General features: G+C 30.2%; 2 protein-coding genes across 5 annotated transcripts; one reads left to right on the forward strand and one right to left on the reverse strand.

The window, feature by feature from the left end:
- Positions 1–3,787: 3,787 nt before the first annotated feature.
- On the reverse strand, positions 3,788–6,711 carry LOC130899827 (calreticulin). The gene is made up of 7 exons (XM_057809972.1): positions 6,353–6,711; positions 5,746–5,850; positions 5,262–5,560; positions 4,997–5,169; positions 4,518–4,711; positions 4,121–4,449; positions 3,788–3,947 (listed from the first exon to the last, which is right to left on the reverse strand). Exons 1-7 carry the CDS (start codon positions 6,435–6,437, stop codon positions 3,924–3,926), a joined length of 1,209 nt encoding a protein of 402 aa, XP_057665955.1. The 5' UTR covers positions 6,438–6,711; the 3' UTR covers positions 3,788–3,923.
- Positions 6,712–7,919: 1,208 nt separating this feature from the next.
- On the forward strand, positions 7,920–16,195 carry LOC130899832 (uncharacterized). 4 transcript variants are annotated; one of them, XM_057809993.1, is made up of 2 exons: positions 7,920–7,931; positions 15,637–16,195. In XM_057809993.1, exon 2 carries the CDS (start codon positions 15,652–15,654, stop codon positions 15,988–15,990), a length of 339 nt encoding a protein of 112 aa, XP_057665976.1. In that variant the 5' UTR covers positions 7,920–7,931; positions 15,637–15,651; the 3' UTR covers positions 15,991–16,195. The 4 variants fall into 4 exon arrangements, 3 of the variants coding, with proteins under 3 accessions (XP_057665976.1, XP_057665969.1, XP_057665981.1); XM_057809986.1 differs by lacking the exon at positions 7,920–7,931 and adding an exon at positions 8,022–8,165; XM_057809998.1 differs by lacking the exon at positions 7,920–7,931 and adding an exon at positions 8,182–8,202.
- The last annotated feature ends 5,609 nt before the right edge of the window (positions 16,196–21,804 follow it).

Here is a 21,804-nt window from a genome sequence, read left to right on the forward strand (position 1 = left end):
TCTCTAGATGAAGGTGTGAAACAGAACAACGCAGGTAACAAGAAGAAACATCGTTTTGTCAAAAACTTTCATCATCTACGAGAAAATGTTCGAAGAGTAAAACGTAATCCCGGTCAATGGATGAAAAACATTGCAAAAACAATGAGGAATAGTGGTCAATCTTATTCCTCAATAAAAACCACAACTCTTGCAGATGGTACAAAAGATCGAACATTGGTAACCAGAAAGGCCAAAACCATGCGCCCACCTTGTGATGTTGAAAAATGCCGTTTAATATGTGCGAATAAGATATCAGATGAACAACGACAGACACTCTTCAGAGAGTACTGGGCAATGGCAGAATTGCAACAACAAAGGATGTTCATAGTATGTTGCATAGATAGGATAAATCCAAAATATAGATACCCTACACAACAACAAAAAAGTCGTGGTCTAAACAATGCCTTTTATTTTACGTTTTCATCAGGAGAAAAAATTCGTGTTTGCAAATATTTTTTCATGGCAATATTGGGAATTAATTCGCAAGTGATTCAGACTGCTTTAAAGAAAAAGAGTTCATCAGTGGCTGGTGTAATTCAACCTGAAAAGCGAGGAAAACATAATAACCATCAGGCTCTTTCTGACACCATTAAAGATGAAGTTAGAAATCACATTCGCTCTATCCCCCGAATGGAAAGTCATTACTGCCGGTCTGAATCAAAGATGGAATATATAGAAGGAGGGAAAACTGTGAGAGACCTTCATCGAGATTATGTGGAGTTATGTGAAGAAGTGAAGAAGCCACCTGTCAATTACCTGATGTATTATAAGATTTTCAAGGAGGAGTTTAATATCTCCTTTTTCGTTCCCAAAAAAGACGCTTGTGACTATTGTGAAGGTTTTCGAAATTGCACAGAAGAAGAGAAACAAAACCTGCTGGAAGACTATAACAAACACATATAAGATAAAGATCTAGCAAGAATTGAGAAGTCAACTGACAAGGAATCACCCAATGCTGTCCATGCCTACAAGGTGATTCCTCTTCATTTTATTATGTATCAAAATTGAACGTTTACAATCTATCAATTTATGAATTGAAAACGACTGACGCTTTCTGCTACATGTGGCACCAAGGTCTTGCAAACAGGGGGGGCCATTGAAATAGGTTCCTGCGTTTGGTCCTATTTGCAAACTTGTCACGAAAAAGCGACTGGAAAAATAGATATTATTTTCTACTCAGATAATTGTGTGGGGCAAAACAAAGATCGGTATATTTTTGCTTTGTATATCAATGCTGTTTCAGTTTTGGAAAATATAAATTCCATCACGCACAAATTTCTTGTAACCGGGCACCCGCAAAATAAAGGGGATCACATTCATTCTGTAATTGAACGGTCAATCAGGCAGTTTAAAAAAAGAGCTCCCATCTACGTACCAGAGCAGTATTTAAGCTTGGTCAGGCAAGCTAAAAAGAATGGTAAGCCGTACATTGTCCATGAAATGGGTTTTGAAGATTTTTTCGATTTCAAAGAATTGTCAAAGGACATGGGAATAAAGGAAATTTTTAAAAACGAGAATAATGAAACAATTCGCATTGCTGATGTGAGCGTTGTTAAGGTAACCAAGGCAAACCCTGGACATCTTCTAGTTAAGACGTCGTATGCGCAATCGGAATTCATGTGCGTGGATGTTTTGCAGCAGAAAAAGCGTGGTGGCAAGCGTGTTTCTTCAATTCCTGAACAGGGTACATTTGGACCTTTGAAAAGGGCTTACAAGAAGAAGGTGAGAATAAGTGAGAGAAAAAAAAGGTTTGTTGGCTCTTTTTGCTAAGACTAAAAAATCTGTCGCTGTCATGCCTCAGTATTATAAAACGTTTTTTGATAACTTATAATTGCTTATATTTTTTATTTTTTTAAGTGAGGTTATGTTATTGTAGTTGTACTATTCATTTTTTTCTAAATGTCTGTTTTCATTATTTTTTAATTTGTTTAGAAGATTGTCAACAACTTACTAATCAATAATTCAAAAAATTATACAAGAATTTTGTGTTACGAATTTGAATTTAACTATTTCTAAGACTAACTTTGAGCTTTAACATCATCTTACCAAGGTTCTTACACTAGTCTATAATAACGTTATCATTAACATTTTAAAGTTGCAAAAATAAATTGTAATCTTATCTACAGGGAGAGAACAAAGAATGATTTTGTAATTCAATTTGGTTAAAAAAAAAAAATTGTAAACAATCATGTTATTATGAAACACAATGTTTTTCTGTGATTTAGATAATAAAAATTTTTTAATTCATTAGTTTTTTTTTATCAAACTCCTGTTGTAACAAAATATTATCTTCAAAAGTATTTGAATTTCTTTTTGGGGAATACTATCACATTTAAGAAGAGAGGATGAAAGAGGCAGATAAGGGGGAGGTTTTTAGACATGCAAGAATCCAAACACGGCAGACATTTCACATTGTTCCTCCTGATTATTGAATCATAGAAATATGAAATTACCTACTGAGCATTTTAACAAAAATCAATATGAAAACTTTAAATGGCTCTCCTGAAAAATGCCATTTTTTGAGATATTATAGTCTTCTTCCAAACCGACGATCTGTTAAAGATGCAAAAGGAAATATGAATAAAATAAATCTGAGTTAGAATGGTAATGTTCTACAAAATGATATGGTGCAATATTACAGAAATTGTAATGTATAAACCCTTGCCAAGGGGGGATAAGTGATTGGATAATCACAACATGCTATAAACCTAAATTTTTGGCGATATTTAATAGTTATGTATGTAACAATTGTGTAAAGTAGTCTTTTTTTTTAGACAAATGTGAATATTGTCGCATAAGCCGCAGCAAATGCGACAATTACATGAGTCAATAAAAGGTCTTTACATACATACGTACGTACATATATACATACGTTACGTAAAGTAAGTGTAATTTTTAAAACATTTTTATCACGATTAGAACAAAACAACAGATGAATTCAATTAGTAACAATACTAATATTAAAGGTGCACTTTGTGCAGTTATTAAATTTGTCAACTCTTCTCTTCAGCATGCATAAATGCCACATAAAAATAATGTGCCTAAAGTATGTACTTTACGCACGGTAGTAGAAAAAAGTGATTTCGTTTTGTCCTCTATGCAACTTAATGACGTTTCAACCATCTTATGTATAAAAAGAAGGTTGATAAAATACTTAGCATGAACTATATATATAAAAGTTAATGACAGCAAAATACACCAACCAAAATTTCTTTTTTTTCTCTATATAAATATCGTCTTAATTGTATTACTATCTCTTTCAAACACCATTTCCCAACGTTTTATCACCTCTGATATGGAGATCTTTCTATCCCTCTAAATCTAGTTAACAAATATTCTGTAAACTGACTTCTTTAAATACACTAAAATCAAATAATTTTGATACCCTCTACATATATCCAAGTTTGCTTAACCACTTTTTTAGTACAGCCATTGCATTCTAGTATATGGCATTTAGAAATGTCATGAATTATGGCTTTGCGCATATCCCACCAAACATTTTTTTACTAATTCCCTGAATAATAGTCTTTAAATGCAAATGGGTGGTTAAAGGTCTTTGTGAAAAAATAAGCCCATCTGTGAATGCCAATAACCTGAAATTAACTTTTAACCAAACTGGTCATTAGTGACTATCCAAACATTGTTAACTGCATAGGAAAATAAAACAGGAAAATTAAATAAATAATTTACAAAATATAATTTATTGTAATTTTGTACAAATAAAATGTGAAAACATGAAAACAACTAGTTGGATTTTGTGTTTTATTAGAAGTAATATGATCAAAAATTAACAAAAATCAGTCAAGAAACGGTACACACTATCGAACAAAACACTGCACACCTGAATATATAAAAAAAGTCTTTCAGCTCACTTTCCACTCTTTTTATAATTCATCATGCTCACTTTCCTGAAACAAAAAATAGAAACAATTAATGCTCAACTGGCACCTTATTATTTAGATATTTTCAATAAATAGATACTAATGCAGATACAAAATATCAGCAGAAAAAAAACTGACAATTGGCATTTTGTCCTGTGCTATTTAATGTCAAAAAAAGAAATCAAAGTAGGAATACATACATCAACTTGTGGTACTTTTTCTTCATTTGCATCATCATCATCCTCATCATCATCATCTTCATCATCTTTTTTATCATCTTCATTGGCAGCTTCTATTTCTGCTTTGTCTTGTTCTTCTTTTGCTTTCTTTTCACCCTCTTGTGTTTCTTTGAGTCCAGCCAAAGCGTTCTTAGCATATTCTACATCATCTGTGATGAGGACGTTATCAAAGATGGTACCAGATTTTACTTGCCATAAATCAAAACCTAATCCACAAATTTCTTTCTGTTTGTAGAGTTCAGGCTCAGGGCTGTATTCAGGATTATCAATTTCAGGATGTACCCAAGCACCTAAATATCAAATAATTGGGTTAATTGAAACGTAAATTCCATTTTATTAAGTAGACAGTGAAACATACCTTTATAAGCAGGGTTATCAATTTGTTTTGGTTTCCATTCTCCTTTGAATTCTGGGTTATCAATCATTGGTGGTTCCCATTCTCCATCCATTTCATCATCCCAATCATCAGGTTTGGTGGCATCTGGATCTGGAATATGTTCTGGCTTATCCCAATCTTCGGGTTTTGTGTCATCAGGATCAGGGATGGTAGCTCTGCAAGAGAGTATTACAGAAATATGAGCCTTGTTTATAAAAAATTCATAACATCTGTTTGAAATATTTTCATTTTGTTTTTGGTAATTACTCATTTTTGTACCAAGTTATGTCAATTTCCTGAAGCTTGTTCTAATTTAATAATCTATTCTCACAACTATTGTATTTTTATATTGACATTACTACTAGAAGAATCAAAGTGATTCATGAATTTTTTAGAACGTTACTTATTAATGTTCTAAAAGGATTAAAAACCTATAACTTTGGTTTTAAATTTTAGCATACCTATCATCCCAGTCTTCTGGTTTCTTAGCTTCAGGATCTTTGATTTTCTTGGGAGGAAGAAGGTCCCAATCAGCCTCTAATTCTCCTGATTCTACTTTTTCACCATCAATTTGTACTTCATAAGTATTGTCAGGGCGAATAATGAGGGTGTAGGCATGGGTGTAAACATCATCCTAAAATCATCACAGTAAAATAAATTTTAAAAGTGCACCTATATACTTTAGCACATTGATAATAGACTGAAACTTATTATCTGTTTTCTCACCTTACATCTGATGTCCTTGTTAATAAGGACGTTTTTATCCTTGTAGTTTAGAATGACATGAACTTTCTTAGTACCTGGTCCACATATATCGGGGCCAAACATAATTCTGTATGGAGAGTCACCGTGCATTTCCTCTGGATTCAAAGAGCAATCGAATACTTTTACATAACCACCTCCACAATCAATATTTTGTTCATGTTTCACAGTAAACTGGATGACAAGATCTTTGCCTTCAGTGGAAAATGGCTTGAATTTTCTACTCAATGCATAGAATCGGGCATCTTCAGATGTTTGAATACCTTAATAAAAATTCAATTTTATTTCTTGGTTCATTTAATTCGTAAACTCGACTTTATTTTCAAATTAACACTATTAATGAATTTTTATGGAGTGATTTAATAAAAAGTTTCTCAACTGAGCACATGTCTTGGTGTATTATTATTAATTTCATATTACAAATAATCACAAATTTATTTCAAGTTACCTTTGTCTGCCTCCTCATTATTAAAGAATTTTCCAGCTGTCCTAACGAACTTTCCAAATTCTTTTCCAGGGTGTTTGCTATAAATCCAGTTCTTTTCCCATGAATCTACATAAAAAATATAAAATTATCTTATGTGAAGATTTAATTATGAGACGTTAAGAACATACAATTAAGTCGATCTCTAATAATCTAAATTATACAATGGTACCTGAATACTACTGAAATTTGAGTTCCACAAATCGTTTAATTGAGAAGTACAAATATTATATAAAACTGTGTGACGATAGATCAGTGCAGATTGAAAATGTTTTGTTCTCAGTGGACAAAATTATAAACGTATTGAAAGCAAAGAAACAGTTATTAGTTTATAAATAAAATCCATAGTGAATCTACTTATAAAATAGTAACAGATATAAAATAGGTAGTTATCTCATGTAAGTAATTATTAAATTTTCATACTCTTTAAAGCAAATCTCTAACATGGACATTATTGCGAACCATCTGAATTTTAAACTCGCATTTCTAATGTCCTGTTGGCTATAATGAAAAACACCGGTCAAAGAACCCTCTCAAAAGTTGAAGTAAACAGAAAAAAGGTTATACCTACCATCGTTGAATTTTTCTTCTAAATACACACTAGCGTGGACTGCATATAGATATGCAATAATCACAAGAACTGTAAAATACTTCATTATTTTTTAATAGGACGTACCCCGACACGTCTAACCTTTGACAACTTTGTTCTAGAAATGCCAAAAAACAACGAGAGGTGTGTATAACTTACGTTGTAGACTAATATCACAGACAAATGTTTCTAATTGTATCTCTCTTTTATACACATGGCATTTATCCAATGTCCTCTAGAGTTGGTCTTTATAAAACAATCTAGCCGACAGATGGAATACTGGGATTGGTCGAAATGCTTGGAGAATCAAAAACGTGGCTTACGTTGTCTCGTTTTTACCCCGTACAATTTTACACCGCTGCCAATTCATAGAAGCTATATTGACTAATATAAAGGTGAGAATATAATTCATAGCAATTGAAATTAGTGTATGGAAGAAAACAATACTTATACATCTTCAGTCAGTTATACCTAACTTCTATATACTTATATTCAGCCTACTCGTTGTTGGATCGAGCTATTTTAATTTATTCTATACATTTTCGACATCTCTATAGGATACCAGGATCTCTATTCTACATATTTAGCTAGATACATATAACTATAATGGGTTTAAAGAGTTAGCTTCTTATACTGAAATAGATGGAGCTAATATTCAAATGATATTATTTTAAAATTTTATGGTTTTTTTAAACATTATTTCATATTTTCCAATTTGATTACACCAAAGGATAATTTTATATGTGTAATAGGTACGTTTCTATATTTATGTATCTTCTGTCGTGATTATTATTTTATTATCTAAATTTCCTAATGGTAATCTTCATCAAATTTTGTTTTTATTTTCTAATAATTTTTACCGTAATTACAGTAAGCTCGAGAATTCAATTTGGAAAAAACAAAAGTTACTGACAGTAACGGATATTTGGCAACACGACACGGCACTCTATCAGAGCTGACGTGAAGTAATTTTATTTTGATATGCTATACAGCTGTATAGCTCCTATTGGTTGAATGTAAAGTGAATTTTACAAGTGGCGCGTATTTACAAGTATTTAAATTTTATGCTTAAGTGATAAGCTGGTAACGAAAACCATGAAATTATATATAACATATTATGTTCAACGTGTATTTAATGGATTGACTAAAAATATCATGTATAAATAAAAACAATTTCAGATTATTAAGTTTAAAAAAGGATCGTATTTAAATATATTACAACATAAATTTAATATTTCGGATCCTATTGGTATTTAATAAAAGTTTTTAGTCTACCTTTGCTTTATATTAGATTCAAATTGCTTGGAATTTAAACTGAGCGCTCAATCAATAGATAGTGCAAAATAAACCGTTCCGTAAAGGTAGAATTGAAAAAAAAAATAAAAAAAAGTAAAAGTCATTGTTGTTTCAGTAACCAGAAAAAGATACACAGTTAAAACTTGCATTTATATATATATATATATATATATATATATATATATATATATATATATATATATATATATATATATATATATATATATAAATTCATAATGCAATTAAAAATTCAGTAAAAATAAGGGTGAGTTTCAATTAACACTATTTCAAAGAATATTACGTAATTGCGGAAAGTAAAGTAGAGGCTTACAAGACCCGAAGAACTAGTTTACCTTGAGCGCTCGGTTGGCAAAGACCATACACAAAGATGACTTATATTTACATAGACACATAAGTGTACTGTTACACAGGTATCTTTGTGTTATTGTGTTTTTGACTGTGCAACTGGTTTTATTCTAGAAGTAATAAATAATATGAGGTAAGCACGGTACACAGTACAATAAAAAATGTATCATGTAAGTTGTTTTCTTTTATTTTTCAATAAAAGCAATGCAACTGAGAATCACGTATTAACGGGGTTTATCTCATAAAAATATTATTACAATCACTTCCGTAAAGTTAATTTGAAGTCCATTATCAAAAAATAAAACAATTATAATTATCGAACATATTTTATTATAAGCAGCTTCATCGTATCATATTGAATAATACGTTTTTAGTTTAAATGTTAAATTAAGTTAAATGTATTGCCTTTATAATTCATATATATATAAATATATATATATATATATATATATATATATATATATATATATAATATACATATGTATATAAACGTATTGTTACTGTTGATGACTAAAAAATTTTGTGATGGAATATGATTCGGTTATATTTTTAGACCTTTGCAAACCTGTTTGTATTATTTCTTAAAGTGAGATTTTCAAAGTATGTTATGTAATTTCAGTTTGTAATTGGCAATAGCTCATTTTTTTATAAATAAATAATCTAAAATATTTACTATGCATTCTCAAATATCTAATATTATCCAAAAGACGTAAAAATATATAATACCTAATAAATTCAGTTTTGGGAACGATGAGAACCATATACGGGGGAATACGGTACATTTTTAATAACTTTTGTAACAAAAAATGTGTATAGTGCATTTGTTCAATGGTACTAATTATCCTAAGATCTCAACGAATTTAAGTATTTTCAGCGATTCCGATAAATAACTCTTTAGTGATAACTACCCGTCACAAATTTGTGTTTGCATTATGAGTCGTTTATATCCATATGAAATTTGTTCCAGATCTGTATCAGGTATTCCAAATATGTACCAGGCTAATATTTTGTCACTAAAAGATTTCAAATAATTATATTTATGTTTACTTTTCGGGCAAGGTATTAAGCGGGTATTAGCAGGTTTTCTTCTACATTCTGTCTATATGTGAGCTCATAACTCGGTCGGTAAGCGATGTGAATCCTCTTTTCAATTGTTGCTTTTCTCGTTTAGTTTAAATATTGTGATTGCTTTTTTAAATTTTATTTTACTATATTAACAATGGGAGAAATACAATCATAAAGTTTACGAAAAGGAAAATGAAAATAATAGAATTATGGAAAGAAGCAAAAATGAAATTGCAGTCAGATTACACTAGTTTACAATATATCGTTTGCGAAAAAATTTAGCTGTTGCTGACTACATATGCTCTTTTCAAAAATATAATTAGAAGATTTTTACTAACCCTAGATTTTGATTATCAGATGTGTGAACAAAAAAAAACAACAGCATTTGAAAACAACAAGGAAATAACACACAATATGAAAGGATATATATATATATATATATATATATACACACTCAGCGGAAATTAGAAAATTAGTAAAAAACGTCAGACAAACCTACTGAACAAAAAAGCACAAACACTTAAAAGAGTAAATCAAAAACTAAAGGACGATTTATTAAAATTCTACTCAGAAAATTCAACAGCATAAATAGATGCGTATTAGCAAAAATCAGATATGTTCGCAGAAAATTTTACTGAAATGTTCACTCCACACTTCTTATAAAAGAATATATTAGAAATAATAAAAATAAAGCATTAGAAGATATCCTACTTCTCGCACATAAAAAATTGCGGAGGAATTAATAATAAATATAAATCTCAAGTTACTGGGTTTGATATAATCACGGGAGAAATTCCAAAAAATTTCTTAGAAAATGGATAGTTATGCTGATACACTCAATTAGTGTAGCCTTAAGGTTGAATTATGATCATCCAGATGATATGGTTATGCTACTAAATCCAGGAAAAACTCAAGTAAGGTCTAGTCGTCCAGGGCAATTTCTCTGCTGCCAAAAATTTCAAAACTACAACTAAAAAGAATCACACCATTTATACAAAGAAATAAATGAATCCCGAATTACTAATTTGGATTCAGAGATTTCACAATCGAACAAGTACAGCGCATAAAAGATGTAAACATAAACATAAGAAAAACAGGTTTGCTCAGCTCTATTCCTGGGTAGCGCACAAGCATTTACTTATCTCGTATATGAAGTGTACGAAAATATTTCATTTCAATTAGGAACATCTTTCATATATTTGTCTAAAAAATATCAAGTTGAAAGAACGTATGAACAGTGCTCTATCTCAATGTATACCACTGGGATTTTAAGAACTCTTATTTTAAACAACCACATTAATGATTTTATCTTGAAGTGCAAGTTATGAGATCTAAAAAATATTTGTCTAAAACTATAATCATTTACTACATGTATCAACAAAGTCAATTTTCATAAAATGTTTCAAATTATTATAGTTATTTACTTAGTTCAACATAAGCATTACAATGTTTTTGTTTTACTTCCTTTCTACTAAGAAGATTTTTGAAATAACAATGAATTATTTTTTTTGCTGCGAGCCAGCATAAGGTTCATTGGTAATTTGTCAATTGCGTTGCTTACGAGCAGCTTTAATGTTACTTTAGTCATTTTTCTGAGAACGATCACTAATATTCGTTTAAATAAAACATATATTTAGATCAAACGAGTTTATTTCTAATTGGCCTGTATACGTATTTGTACTTCTGAACTCTTTTCACAATTGATTTACCAACTGTGATTCCATATCAATTATATACAATACATTTTCTATAGACAAAAAACGCATGCCAGTTGAATCTTCACAAATTCATGTTAGCATCATCTTTCATTTGTTGAGTAAATGTTTTATTGTAAATATGTGGTCTATGGTCGATCTGCATTATCCAAAACCTACATAAGGTTACTCCAAATATATTTACACCTGGTTTTTATTATCTAAATGGACAGTACAATATGACATTATTGTACGTCTCGTCAAATGCATTTCTATTTTTTCATTGTCAAATGTTTCCAAATATTCTTATTGGCAAATCGAGATACAAAATTATTTATAAATATTTTCTTACTTTGGTACCGAATAAAAAATTATTACTTAGTTGCAGTCAGTGATAATTAACTTTACTTTTTTACTTCTTTATTGAAAGCAGTGTAATCAAACGTTGACCTTTATTTGGTAACACAAAAAGTGTAATAGAATCGTTTGGTAACTTTCTAAATCATGCTGAATAATTTAGTGAAAAGGAAGCAAATATCATTTGGTAATTTGAATTTCCTTTAGTCGTGAACAAAAGAACATGTTGCTTATAGGCTACTCGGTTTTGTTTTCTTTTGTTATTGAATTTTTTATTGTATTCAACTTTCACGGTACCTTACCACCATTTAAAAGACATTATTTTTCTATGAAATTATCCAAATTTATTTCAAGACTTTTCACAAACTTATTTTTGATAACAGAAATATTTGTATAAAAATGTAGAAGCATAGCACTAACACAAATAACGTATTGCCTTCCAGCCATTTTAAAGGATATCTCAAATGTACAGTCAGGCTCATTTCTAAAAGGAAAGTGTTTTATATTCATTCTGTGAAATTAAAAGTATTACACCTGGCATAAATAATTTATAGATTTAATTTTTGATTATTTGATGGCATTAAATCAAGAATAAAATTATAACATTTTCAAACAAATTTATTAACATATTCTTAGAAAAAAATTTATAATACGTTTGGTGACCCCGTAGTTGAATACACTCCTGAACACTTCCAAGCATCGACGTAGGAGGATTTAAAGCAACTTTAACTTCGTGGATTATCTGCGCGAGAGTCTGCAAAGTGGTACAAATTGGAAAATCGCCTTCCTATCAGATCTCCACTTGTTAGATGAAATTTTCATTTCATGCAGCTGCAGAAATTATAAAAAAATGAAATATTACGTGGACTGAAGCAAATGCAAAAACTAGAAACTAAAAGTAATTAATCAAGCTTACTTCGGTCTGAAAATATATACTATTAAAAATATGTTAATAGGCCTGAATTAAAAAATTTAATTCGATTTTTTTTGTCAAGAAATCGAAATATTAGCAAGTTGCCTTATTATATGAACACACTGTATATAACTAACTCAATTAAACTGAACTAACGTAATTGGAAAGAGATTTTTGAGCTTGAATGTGGTTCAAGTCATCAACCTTGTAGGTATTTAGAGATCAGACTTTATTAGATAGACATTTATTACAAATTTGTATATAAGTCAGTTATTACTTGAAAACTAAATGACTTTCTAACAAGAAATGATTCTCTGTTCTATGATTTCTAAGAGTATTTTGTAATAAAATGAACACGAAACGTTTTGTTCATTGACGTGGTGGATTGTTCTCCAATCTATAATCTATAAGGAAGAAAACACTATTTTTTTTTCCCTGACGAATATTTTGTTAATTAGATTTTGTTTTCCTTGAATAATGAAATATTGAAAGTTTGTTACAGTTACGTAAAAGAACAAATTTTAAACTAGGTTTCAAATTTCAATTTCAAGTTCTTTAATATTGTTATCAAATACCAGCTATTTTCCGAATCAAGACAATAGATCCTTATCTCTCCTAAGATATAGTTTAATTTATCGGCATTGAGTAGTTTTTTGTCCTAAGCCGGATGAAAATTTTCCTGTAGACTCCTTTGAGAGGCTTAGGTCGCTTATGAGATAGTGCAGTTACTTTTAATCACAGTGTTATTACATGAGATCCAATTTGTGTTATTAGAGAATGGAACGAGCATTTTCCCTAAATGCACGGCAGGTCTTCTTGCAGAAGAGTATTCCAATTTATGTCTATTGTTTTTAATTGTGCTTTTAATATTACTGAGATAAAAATAGCAGTGGTCATGATAGTTTTACATTTCTCTCGAAACCATAGTTACACCATATGTTTTACACACGACATGTGGGAGCCATTATTTATCTTGATTTCCCAAATGTATGTCAAGATTGAAAAGTACATAGAAATAGTTTTCTTTGCTTTACGAAGGTATAAATTATAACACAACTTCATTCGCGAACATTCAATGATATACTACGACTACGACCAAGGAACGATGTTCCTGACATTAAAATTAGTTGGGATGGAGCAGGAATGGAGCACGGTTCCCCGATTTACCGGGACAATCCCGATTTCCATTCGCTGATCCCGTGGTTTGGAAGCGAAGCAGTAAAAATATAACAAGAGAATTGATGTTTTTCTACCCAGAAGACGAATTGTCCCAGTTTTGGGAATTGTACATTGTTTTTTGTACATATCGTACTCTGTGAATTGTAAATATCATTCGAATATAATATTCAACCGAATTTTGAAAATAGTTGACATTCCAACTCCCTTTTTGAAGTCATTATCAAAAGAGGGATGAGGGAAGAGTGGTTATTGATTCATTGGCAAGAAGTGATCCAATTCCGTAGTCTGAATGGCCTACTACTTGGAATTTCACCCCTGATATAGAGGGATGGATCATAGGCGATTCCAAGAATAAAATTTACAGCATAGGTATATAAACACAGAAAAATTATATATATATATATATATATATATATATATATATATATATATATATATATATATATTATAATTCACGCACTTAAGTCAAAAATTTCCAACGAAAACTAATATCACTTAAGTGAATCATAACTGTCCAGTAACATAATTTCCATATCAACTAAGATTAACATGGAAATATCAGGTCTTATTATTTACTTATCACTATAATTGTTAGCTTAGGAAATTTTTGAACTACAAATTGTTATAATTTATTTTATTCACAAATATTATTTATAAACGAATATTTGGATTATGAAAGTATTATTTTAAATGTATTGCTACCAAAATTAAATCTCCCATCTGTTAACAAGTATTTCAATCAGTTTTTTACATACGGCTCTGTAACAATCGATATAAAACAGGATGCAAAACACTGTGTATACGTCAATCCTGTTTTATTTGCCAACAGGTTGCATCTAACTCGGACAATTAGCGACAAGATTAATAATGGGTTAGTTTTCTAGGTTAATGTCATTTATAAATTTAAAAAGATTTTGGGTATTGCAAATTTTGCCAACTCGTTTTGACGTGAATTTTTCCACTCGTTTTGATGTGAACTTTTCCACTTTTCGTTTGAGTAATTGTTTTGAATTATTTTAACACTACTGTCTTCACTTTACTAGCGGTTTCATTAATTACTGCTCAGTTTCTTCGTTTCTTTTGAGACTCGTATAAGAACCCCACAGTAGAAACAATGATAATTCCACTTTAATTTGAAGTTTCATTGAGGGTGTGGGATAAAGTAAATTAATTAAATAGATTGCTGCTTTTGGATTAATATGTATATACGATGTGAAATTGTGGAAACTTGTCAAGTCTAGAAAAACATTTTACAATTAGGGTACTGAGGGATTCTAATTTGTTAAATTTGCAAGGTGGGGTATCGTATGAGGAATATTGATCGACCATGCAGAGACAGTTTTAATTTTGTCGGAATGGAGTTGGGTCGTTTGATTAGGAGTTCTTTGAAATTTTTAAATGCTTTTGCACAAAATGCTGGATCTGTTTTGGTTTTTGTCGAATTTAGAGCTTGTAGCTATTGTGCATTATGCTAGAGTAGACTGGATTTTAGTGGTTTGTGTTGATGGATAGTGCATATGAAGCGGGAAGGTTAGGACAATCCTCATTCATCCCAAAAAAAATTAGCTCAATAATACAACGTACTCTTATTGAAGTACTATTTAAGGCTGTTTGATATGGATTGGTATAACATGCTATATGACGAATCTTGCACATTATTTGACCTTATAGAAGGCGGTTACTTTTGCATTAAGACACTAATTACAACATTTGTGTTTCCGTGACTTACTTTCTTCAAGCTATTATATTCATCCAGGACTGTAGTAAAAGTAAACAAACCAAAAAACTTATTAATTGCCAGTAACAAAAATCATTAATATCAAAAATCTATAAGTTGCAATGGTGAGTTTTTACCTGAATCAGCTGAGTTTCATCTCCGCATTTTTGTCATCAAAAACTTTTCTTGCATTTCATTGCATGTTCTGGCTCCATTGTTAAGCAGTCTTCATATTTTTGCTTTCCCAGTACACATAGCTGCTTACACGTAGAAGATTTTGTTGCTGCTGAATAAGGATCTTTGCTTACTAAAATAACTATATAGTACCGTCCATCTAACTAAAATTTTGATGAATAGAATTGCACGTATTTGTATTTGTAGGTAGAATTAGATATTCTTCTATTTGCGTGCTGTCTGTTCCTAAAAATATTTTTATGAAAAAGTAGTCAACTTTGAAAGCTCTACAATGGGATTATTATTAATTTTTATATTTAATTGATCGATTATTATTGGAAGAGTACTTACTCAGAACATCTTTGATATATTTTTCAATTGCTGTTTTTAACAATTCATAATCGTTGCTTAACATACTCCTATATCTATTTTAGTGCTTGTTTTAACGGTTTTTCGTTCTATAAATATATTTCGTGTTGGATTAAGTTTTCTTTATCGTTTGCAGATACTATAATGAAAAATGTCTTCATTAAACGAAAGAAAAATAAAAGACGTTCGGGACATATGGAACGCCAGTCTAGGAGATTCCGACAAAGAAAATCCAAAAATACCAATCGAAAGCAACATAGACAATAGAACAAAACATAAATACAAAACACTAGAAAGACATTTGAGTATGAAAAAAACAATAAGAAGAAAAATGATGCGAGATCTCAGAGAAATAGGCGATGCTCAAGCTGAAGATAATACTCAAAGCGAGACTGGATTTTTAGAACAAATTAGAAATGATCAACCCCCTCCTGCTAATGTAGATAAACCCAGTTTATGGAAAAGACTGACCAAAGGATGGGGGCATTAGGATTTAGATGTATTAAATATGTTAAGAAGAAAAAGATGACTGTTTTATTGATTTTGAAAAAAATTTACATCACTGAGTTTTTTAAATTCGTATTTATGAAATAATAATTGTCTATGAAAACATTTTAAACCAGTAATTTATCTGCATCAACTTTGTTTTCAAATGTGTGGATGTAAAAAAGTCTGAACTAAATAAATAAACAAAATTGTGAAGAGGTCTATTTGATTCTTGTATTTTAAGATAACTGGCAAATTGTATGTTCATTAGGTCATTAATACTATCGACACAAATATCAGTGATTTCTATTTATCAATTGATAAAATTCACACTACAATATCAATTATTTTATATAGTTGTTGACACATCTTTAATTGGATCAAAGTTTTACTATTAATTCAGCGATCAGGCTATTTACGGCAGCATTATTAATGCAATTTATCAATGTTGAAATGTTACTTTTTTATCATTGTGTGGTTCAACCAACTCCCAGTCACGATTTCTGGGTATAACAGCTACTATAAAGTTACTGTTAATATTGTTTCATAACGTCTCTTTACTAATACAAATGATTTCGTTTTCGAGGTTCCTTCAACGATTCTCTTATAATGTCTTCACCATGTTCATTGAGTGATGTATAAACAATATTTATAATTCCCTTTTTCTATCAAAACAAACAGAATATGATATCAAGTAACCAGAACCTTATTTGATCACATTATTAAATACGAGTACGAATTTAACTTTCTCAATCTTTCCCTTTTTTATGTTTTATTATCTTCTCCTGTTTAGTGCCTACGTCTAATTTGTCCTTCAGAAGACATATTCTTGTTTATCAGGTGCGTTTGGGGTTATTTCTTCCTAACATATATCTTGTATTTGTCTTGATTTATCTCCAGGTCGAGTTTATTTGTACTAAATAAGATGATATTGAAAAGATTCTGAGTTGATATTATGTAAAACCGGAGGACTGATTGATACCACCATTTGGGATTGATACCATTTGGGAGTGCCTCCGCAAACGTTGGAGTCATATCAAAAGTTTCATTTTGAAATATATATATATATATATATATATATATATATATATATATATATATATATATATATCGCATTTTTTAACATTCAACAACTAGTTTTTGTCTTTGAAATCGAATATTTTATTGTTGCAAATATAACTTTATTTCTGTGCATTCACTTTTAATAATTAATTATTATGATTTCAAACGGCACAATACTCATAACTTTGAACAATAAATCAGTATTGCATCTAGAGGCTGTTTCAAAAAACATGTTGAAAAACGTATGTAAGAAACAGATATTCGTTACATTAATAATATTGTACACATATTTACTTATTTTCGAGTAGTTATTATTACTATTAGTAAAAATAGATAGGTCTTGTCGGTTATAATTTCCTGGGTAATCCTTTTGCAATTCTCTTTGTAGCCCTTATCTAGCTCTCTAGAATTGGATAATCTTCCAGGCGTCGCTGGCTTTAGCACAACATTCTTCCGCTAGGTCAAATCAAGCTTAAAATTGCATAAAAATGTGTTAGTTTCCTTCTCTATTCGATAAAACCGGCAATCCAGATCGGCGGCACTGTCAGTATTATATGTGATTTGGCCTACCAGTCTTCACCTTCCCTCTACTTAGCTGTAGTATTTTCGCCACCTAGCCTGAGGGTTGTGTCTCGTCTATGTAGGTTTTGGTTTGCTTGAAGTTACGCCTCTTTAATTTTCATTACAACTAAAGTTGCCCTTAATCCGTAGTAAGAGGTGCCCACTACAGGTTGGGGTACTGTCAGCGGCTGAGTGACTCCAATTATGGTTTCATTACCCCGAGTTTCCTAAGTCTCAGGATCCAATACAAATATACCGCCCTTTCGCTACCCAGTTTATAAAGTACACATATAATAGCACATTTTTATGCGCTATTCTCAAAAATATTTACAATTTCGGCATTTACCTTTGCACGAATTAAATAATTCTCCTTTATATTGTGTTCTGTAGAAGAACCACTATTCTAAATTGTTGAAGTAGTAGAAACTAGAAGTTAGGTATAGGCAAAAGAAGTCTTAATCTTAATGCGTCCATTTGTTCAATTTGTTGAATCCAAAAATTTGAATATTTGCAACAATAAAATTATAAAGTTTTCGTTTTTCGAATATTTTTTTATATTTATTAACAGTATTATATAGGAATTTTGTATAGAAAAGCTATATACCTTAGCATATTTAATATTTGATGTGTTACAGAGTTGTGAGAATGTCTGTAATTCCATTTAATTTCAATAAAAATGTACTATTGCACTTTTCATTTAATCTATACTGGTAAGATTCATTTATTTATTTACGTAAAAATGAAATTTCTCTTCGCGTATTGAAACATCAGTTTTTGAGTGAAAAAAGGCAAATAAAATTATATTAGATGCATATATCAGTGGTATTAAATTGGTGATATATTTTAAGCTTCCGAAATTAGCTTCAAAGACTTCGCTGTTCCTATAGTAGTTCGTAGAAGTTTCGATATATATTTCTGTATGCTTTAAAACATTTCTCTATAGATATATATTCTTGCCAACTCATTTAATTGTATTTTATATAAAGCGATTTACATACTAGAATATTTATTATTTTTATACTAGTAATTGTGGATTGTCTATTTATAAGTATATGTAGATAATTTATAATGTTAGAAACCAGTTACTGCACTTTTATGGAATGTTAATTTTTGTAAATCGTATGTGAAAAACCTGCTTATTTATTTTTTGTTATCAACAAAAATGAAAAATTTGCTTTGTATATAGATTGAAATGTATACATAAAGTCTTTTATTGATAATATCAATAGGATAGTCTATGAAACTTTACATTTCAAAAGTAGCAGTATAGTTCAAAATAAAGTTTTTTCTATTTTACAGTATTAATTTCTTTGCCTGGTTGTTCAGCAAGTTTTGTGGTTAGATAATAAAAACACGATTTTAGGGTTTCAAAAATATTTTATTATTCATTCATGATGAGTTTATGTTTGAAAAGTTGAAAACTGTTCAGCTGTAACAGTTAAAAAACCTTCCGGAATGGCTCTGGTGTAGACAAAAAGTATCAGGGCCGGATTAAGATTTATAAGGCCCGGGGTTAAAATAATGACGAGGCCCCCTTAAGGAATTCGAAAACCCGGAAAAATTCACAAAATAATATCAATACGTTAGATTTGTGGTATCAACACATCAAAAAATACAGAATGATTTCCAAATGATGGGGCCCTCTTGGACCTGGGGCCCGGGGCTATAGCCCCCCCAAGCCCCTAGCTTAATCCGGCCCTGAAAAGTATGGTATGAATGTAGCAATTGTAGATTAATTGGAGTATGCAGAGTTAAAATATTTAATATCATACTTCATTATTACAAATTTCAACAACTTACGCATGAATTTTTCTCTGTGCGCAGTTACTTAACAGAATTAAAAAAGAAACTAATTACAAACCATTAGCAAATGAAGTAAAAATATTTATAATTGACATAAATTTATGAATTAATAAAAGAAAATTAAACGTTACCAAGAAGAATGAACCATATAAAGGGGAAGAACTAAATTTTTTTCTTCACATCTCAATTGAGATACAGCTATTCCTACTTATTAGTAAGAAGAATAACTTCTTTCACGAATAAATATTGATACTCGGAGTATAAAACGGTAAAAATCATATTAAAGATGACTAAAAAATGTGATCTAAACTGATAGAAACGGGTGGTCAAGAGAATTAAGCTTTTATTGCATTCCCTCCATCAACATTCTTAATACTGAAATTTTGCCTATAGTCAAGTTCATTGATTTTGAAAATTATGATTTGTGCGGGAAAATCTATAGAAATATGGTTGGACATTTTCAAAAATAATGGATCGTTGTCTCATATGTACCTAATAATCACAATCCCTTCTAGCTTCATATCGACTATTTAAAATTAAACAAATTACAGAAGGGGAATTAAAAAGAGGCGAATTTAGTCAGAAAAATAAACGTTGTGTTTAACCTCGACAACGCCAGACCACACATATATTTGATAAAGAATTAAATGAAATTTGTTAAGAACTTTTAATTCACTTCACTAGAGAAGACAAAGGAACTCATGTCGATTTTTAGTAAAAATATGTATTCCGAAATAAGTTAAAGAGTGAAAAAATACTTTTTATAAAACTCTATAGGTATAATAAATACTACGTAAATATTCAAATAATCTATTTGCCCTACAAATTCAACGGAGTGGATTAATTGAAGTCGATTATGTCATATAAGAATTCATCTAAATTTGCATATACCATAACAAAATAGAATTGAAATAAGATATTTCACGGTAATTTAGTATTTTTAAATATGACCGAGTATCTAATTTAGTGTATGTTTTTTTTATTTAATTTAATGAAAACCTTTTTTTAAATATATATTTTCATATTTTGTTTTTAAGGCGACTTTGTAAAAGCTTGTTTACTTGTGTAAATTACTGCTCATTCTAAATGTCTCAACTACCTTTAGGCAAGACACAAATTGGGACACGTATAGCAGGTGTAATGTACATAGCGTAAACGAGTTACACGATTCGTACATGCCACACGTCAAGGCCTGTGCACTGGAATAGGAGAAGTTCAGGACGATTTTCAACGCTATCTATGTTAGCGGTTTACATCTAACTCTTACTTTTTGGTCTTTTATTTTTGAATGTTTGTCAATCTGGATTCTGAAACTAACTTGCAATTATGCATCGAGAAACAATCAAGATTATTGAATGAACAACGTTCATCTTGCAAACGTGTATAATCAATATATCAAAATCAAAATAAAAATTATAATAATCATCCTGTGTTTCAATCTTCCATCTACCTATATCTTATTTAAACCATTTAATTGTGAAATTTAGATGGTCGAATCTGGTTGTCACATAAATTGTAAATGAAATCAAAATATTTCATTTAAACAGCATTTTAATTTCAGGTATTTTATTATTATTCTTGTAAACAACAAAATTTGAAATGTTGAAATACTTTTGTTTCATTCTCAATTTGATGCGACAACTCGCTTCGAGCATTTAAAATTACTCGAATTATTTTTAAATTTCCTGTGGAATTAACATGAATATGAACCTTAGATCAAATCTTTGACTATAGAAATCTTTTTTCTTGGTACTAAGCCAATTTGAGAGATGTCATCAAATTTTTATACAAAGTGGCAGATCTATCGAGTATATAATATTAGCCACACTTGCTGCGTTGTGATCCGCATATTGAGAAACGCGTTTTCAAATAGGACACGGTGGAGTTTGAATTTAATTGGCAGTTCGCGACTATAAGATACATACAGTGCATTTATTTTTATTTAATGCTTGAAATCAGAAATTTTAGCAAAACGGTCATCTCCATTTTAAAGGTCTAACGGAGGCGGAATGGTTGCATTACTGTGGCTAAAAGAAATAGTTTTTGATTTATGTAGAAATGTTAATTTCTTAAATTGTCGGTGTAGATTGAACGCTCATAGTAAAATAACCTATTCAAACTGAACGTCTACGGGAATACTATAAACAAGTAACATCTTTAAAATATTTATTACCTACTTAACATACTAAATATAAAGAGTTTTAATCTTCCTTTGTCCGTTTAGTTTTTATTTATTGCAATTCTGTAAAATATTCAAGTCTTACTTAACAACCAGATCATTCAGGACCAGAATCAGAGGTACTAAAGGGCATCGTTTTGGGGCCATTATTTTATTTACTAAATACATTAGATCTCCTTCGACGGAGTTACAAAACTACTTAAACCTCTTAGA

This window comes from Diorhabda carinulata, chromosome 1 (assembly GCF_026250575.1).
Source record: "Diorhabda carinulata isolate Delta chromosome 1, icDioCari1.1, whole genome shotgun sequence".
Classification (NCBI taxonomy): Eukaryota; Metazoa; Arthropoda; class Insecta; order Coleoptera; family Chrysomelidae; genus Diorhabda; species Diorhabda carinulata.

Coding starts and splice junctions, on each gene's coding strand:
- LOC130899827 (XM_057809972.1), bottom strand. CDS start 6,437: ATGAAGTATTTTACAGTTCTTGTGATTATTGCATATCTATATGCAGTC. Junction 5,851..6,352: donor AGAAGAAAAATTCAACGATG/GTAGGTATAACC, acceptor TTTTTTATGTAG/ATTCATGGGAAAAGAACTGG. Junction 5,170..5,261: donor ACAAGGACATCAGATGTAAG/GTGAGAAAACAG, acceptor TGATGATTTTAG/GATGATGTTTACACCCATGC.
- LOC130899832 (XM_057809993.1), top strand. CDS start 15,652: ATGTCTTCATTAAACGAAAGAAAAATAAAAGACGTTCGGGACATATGG.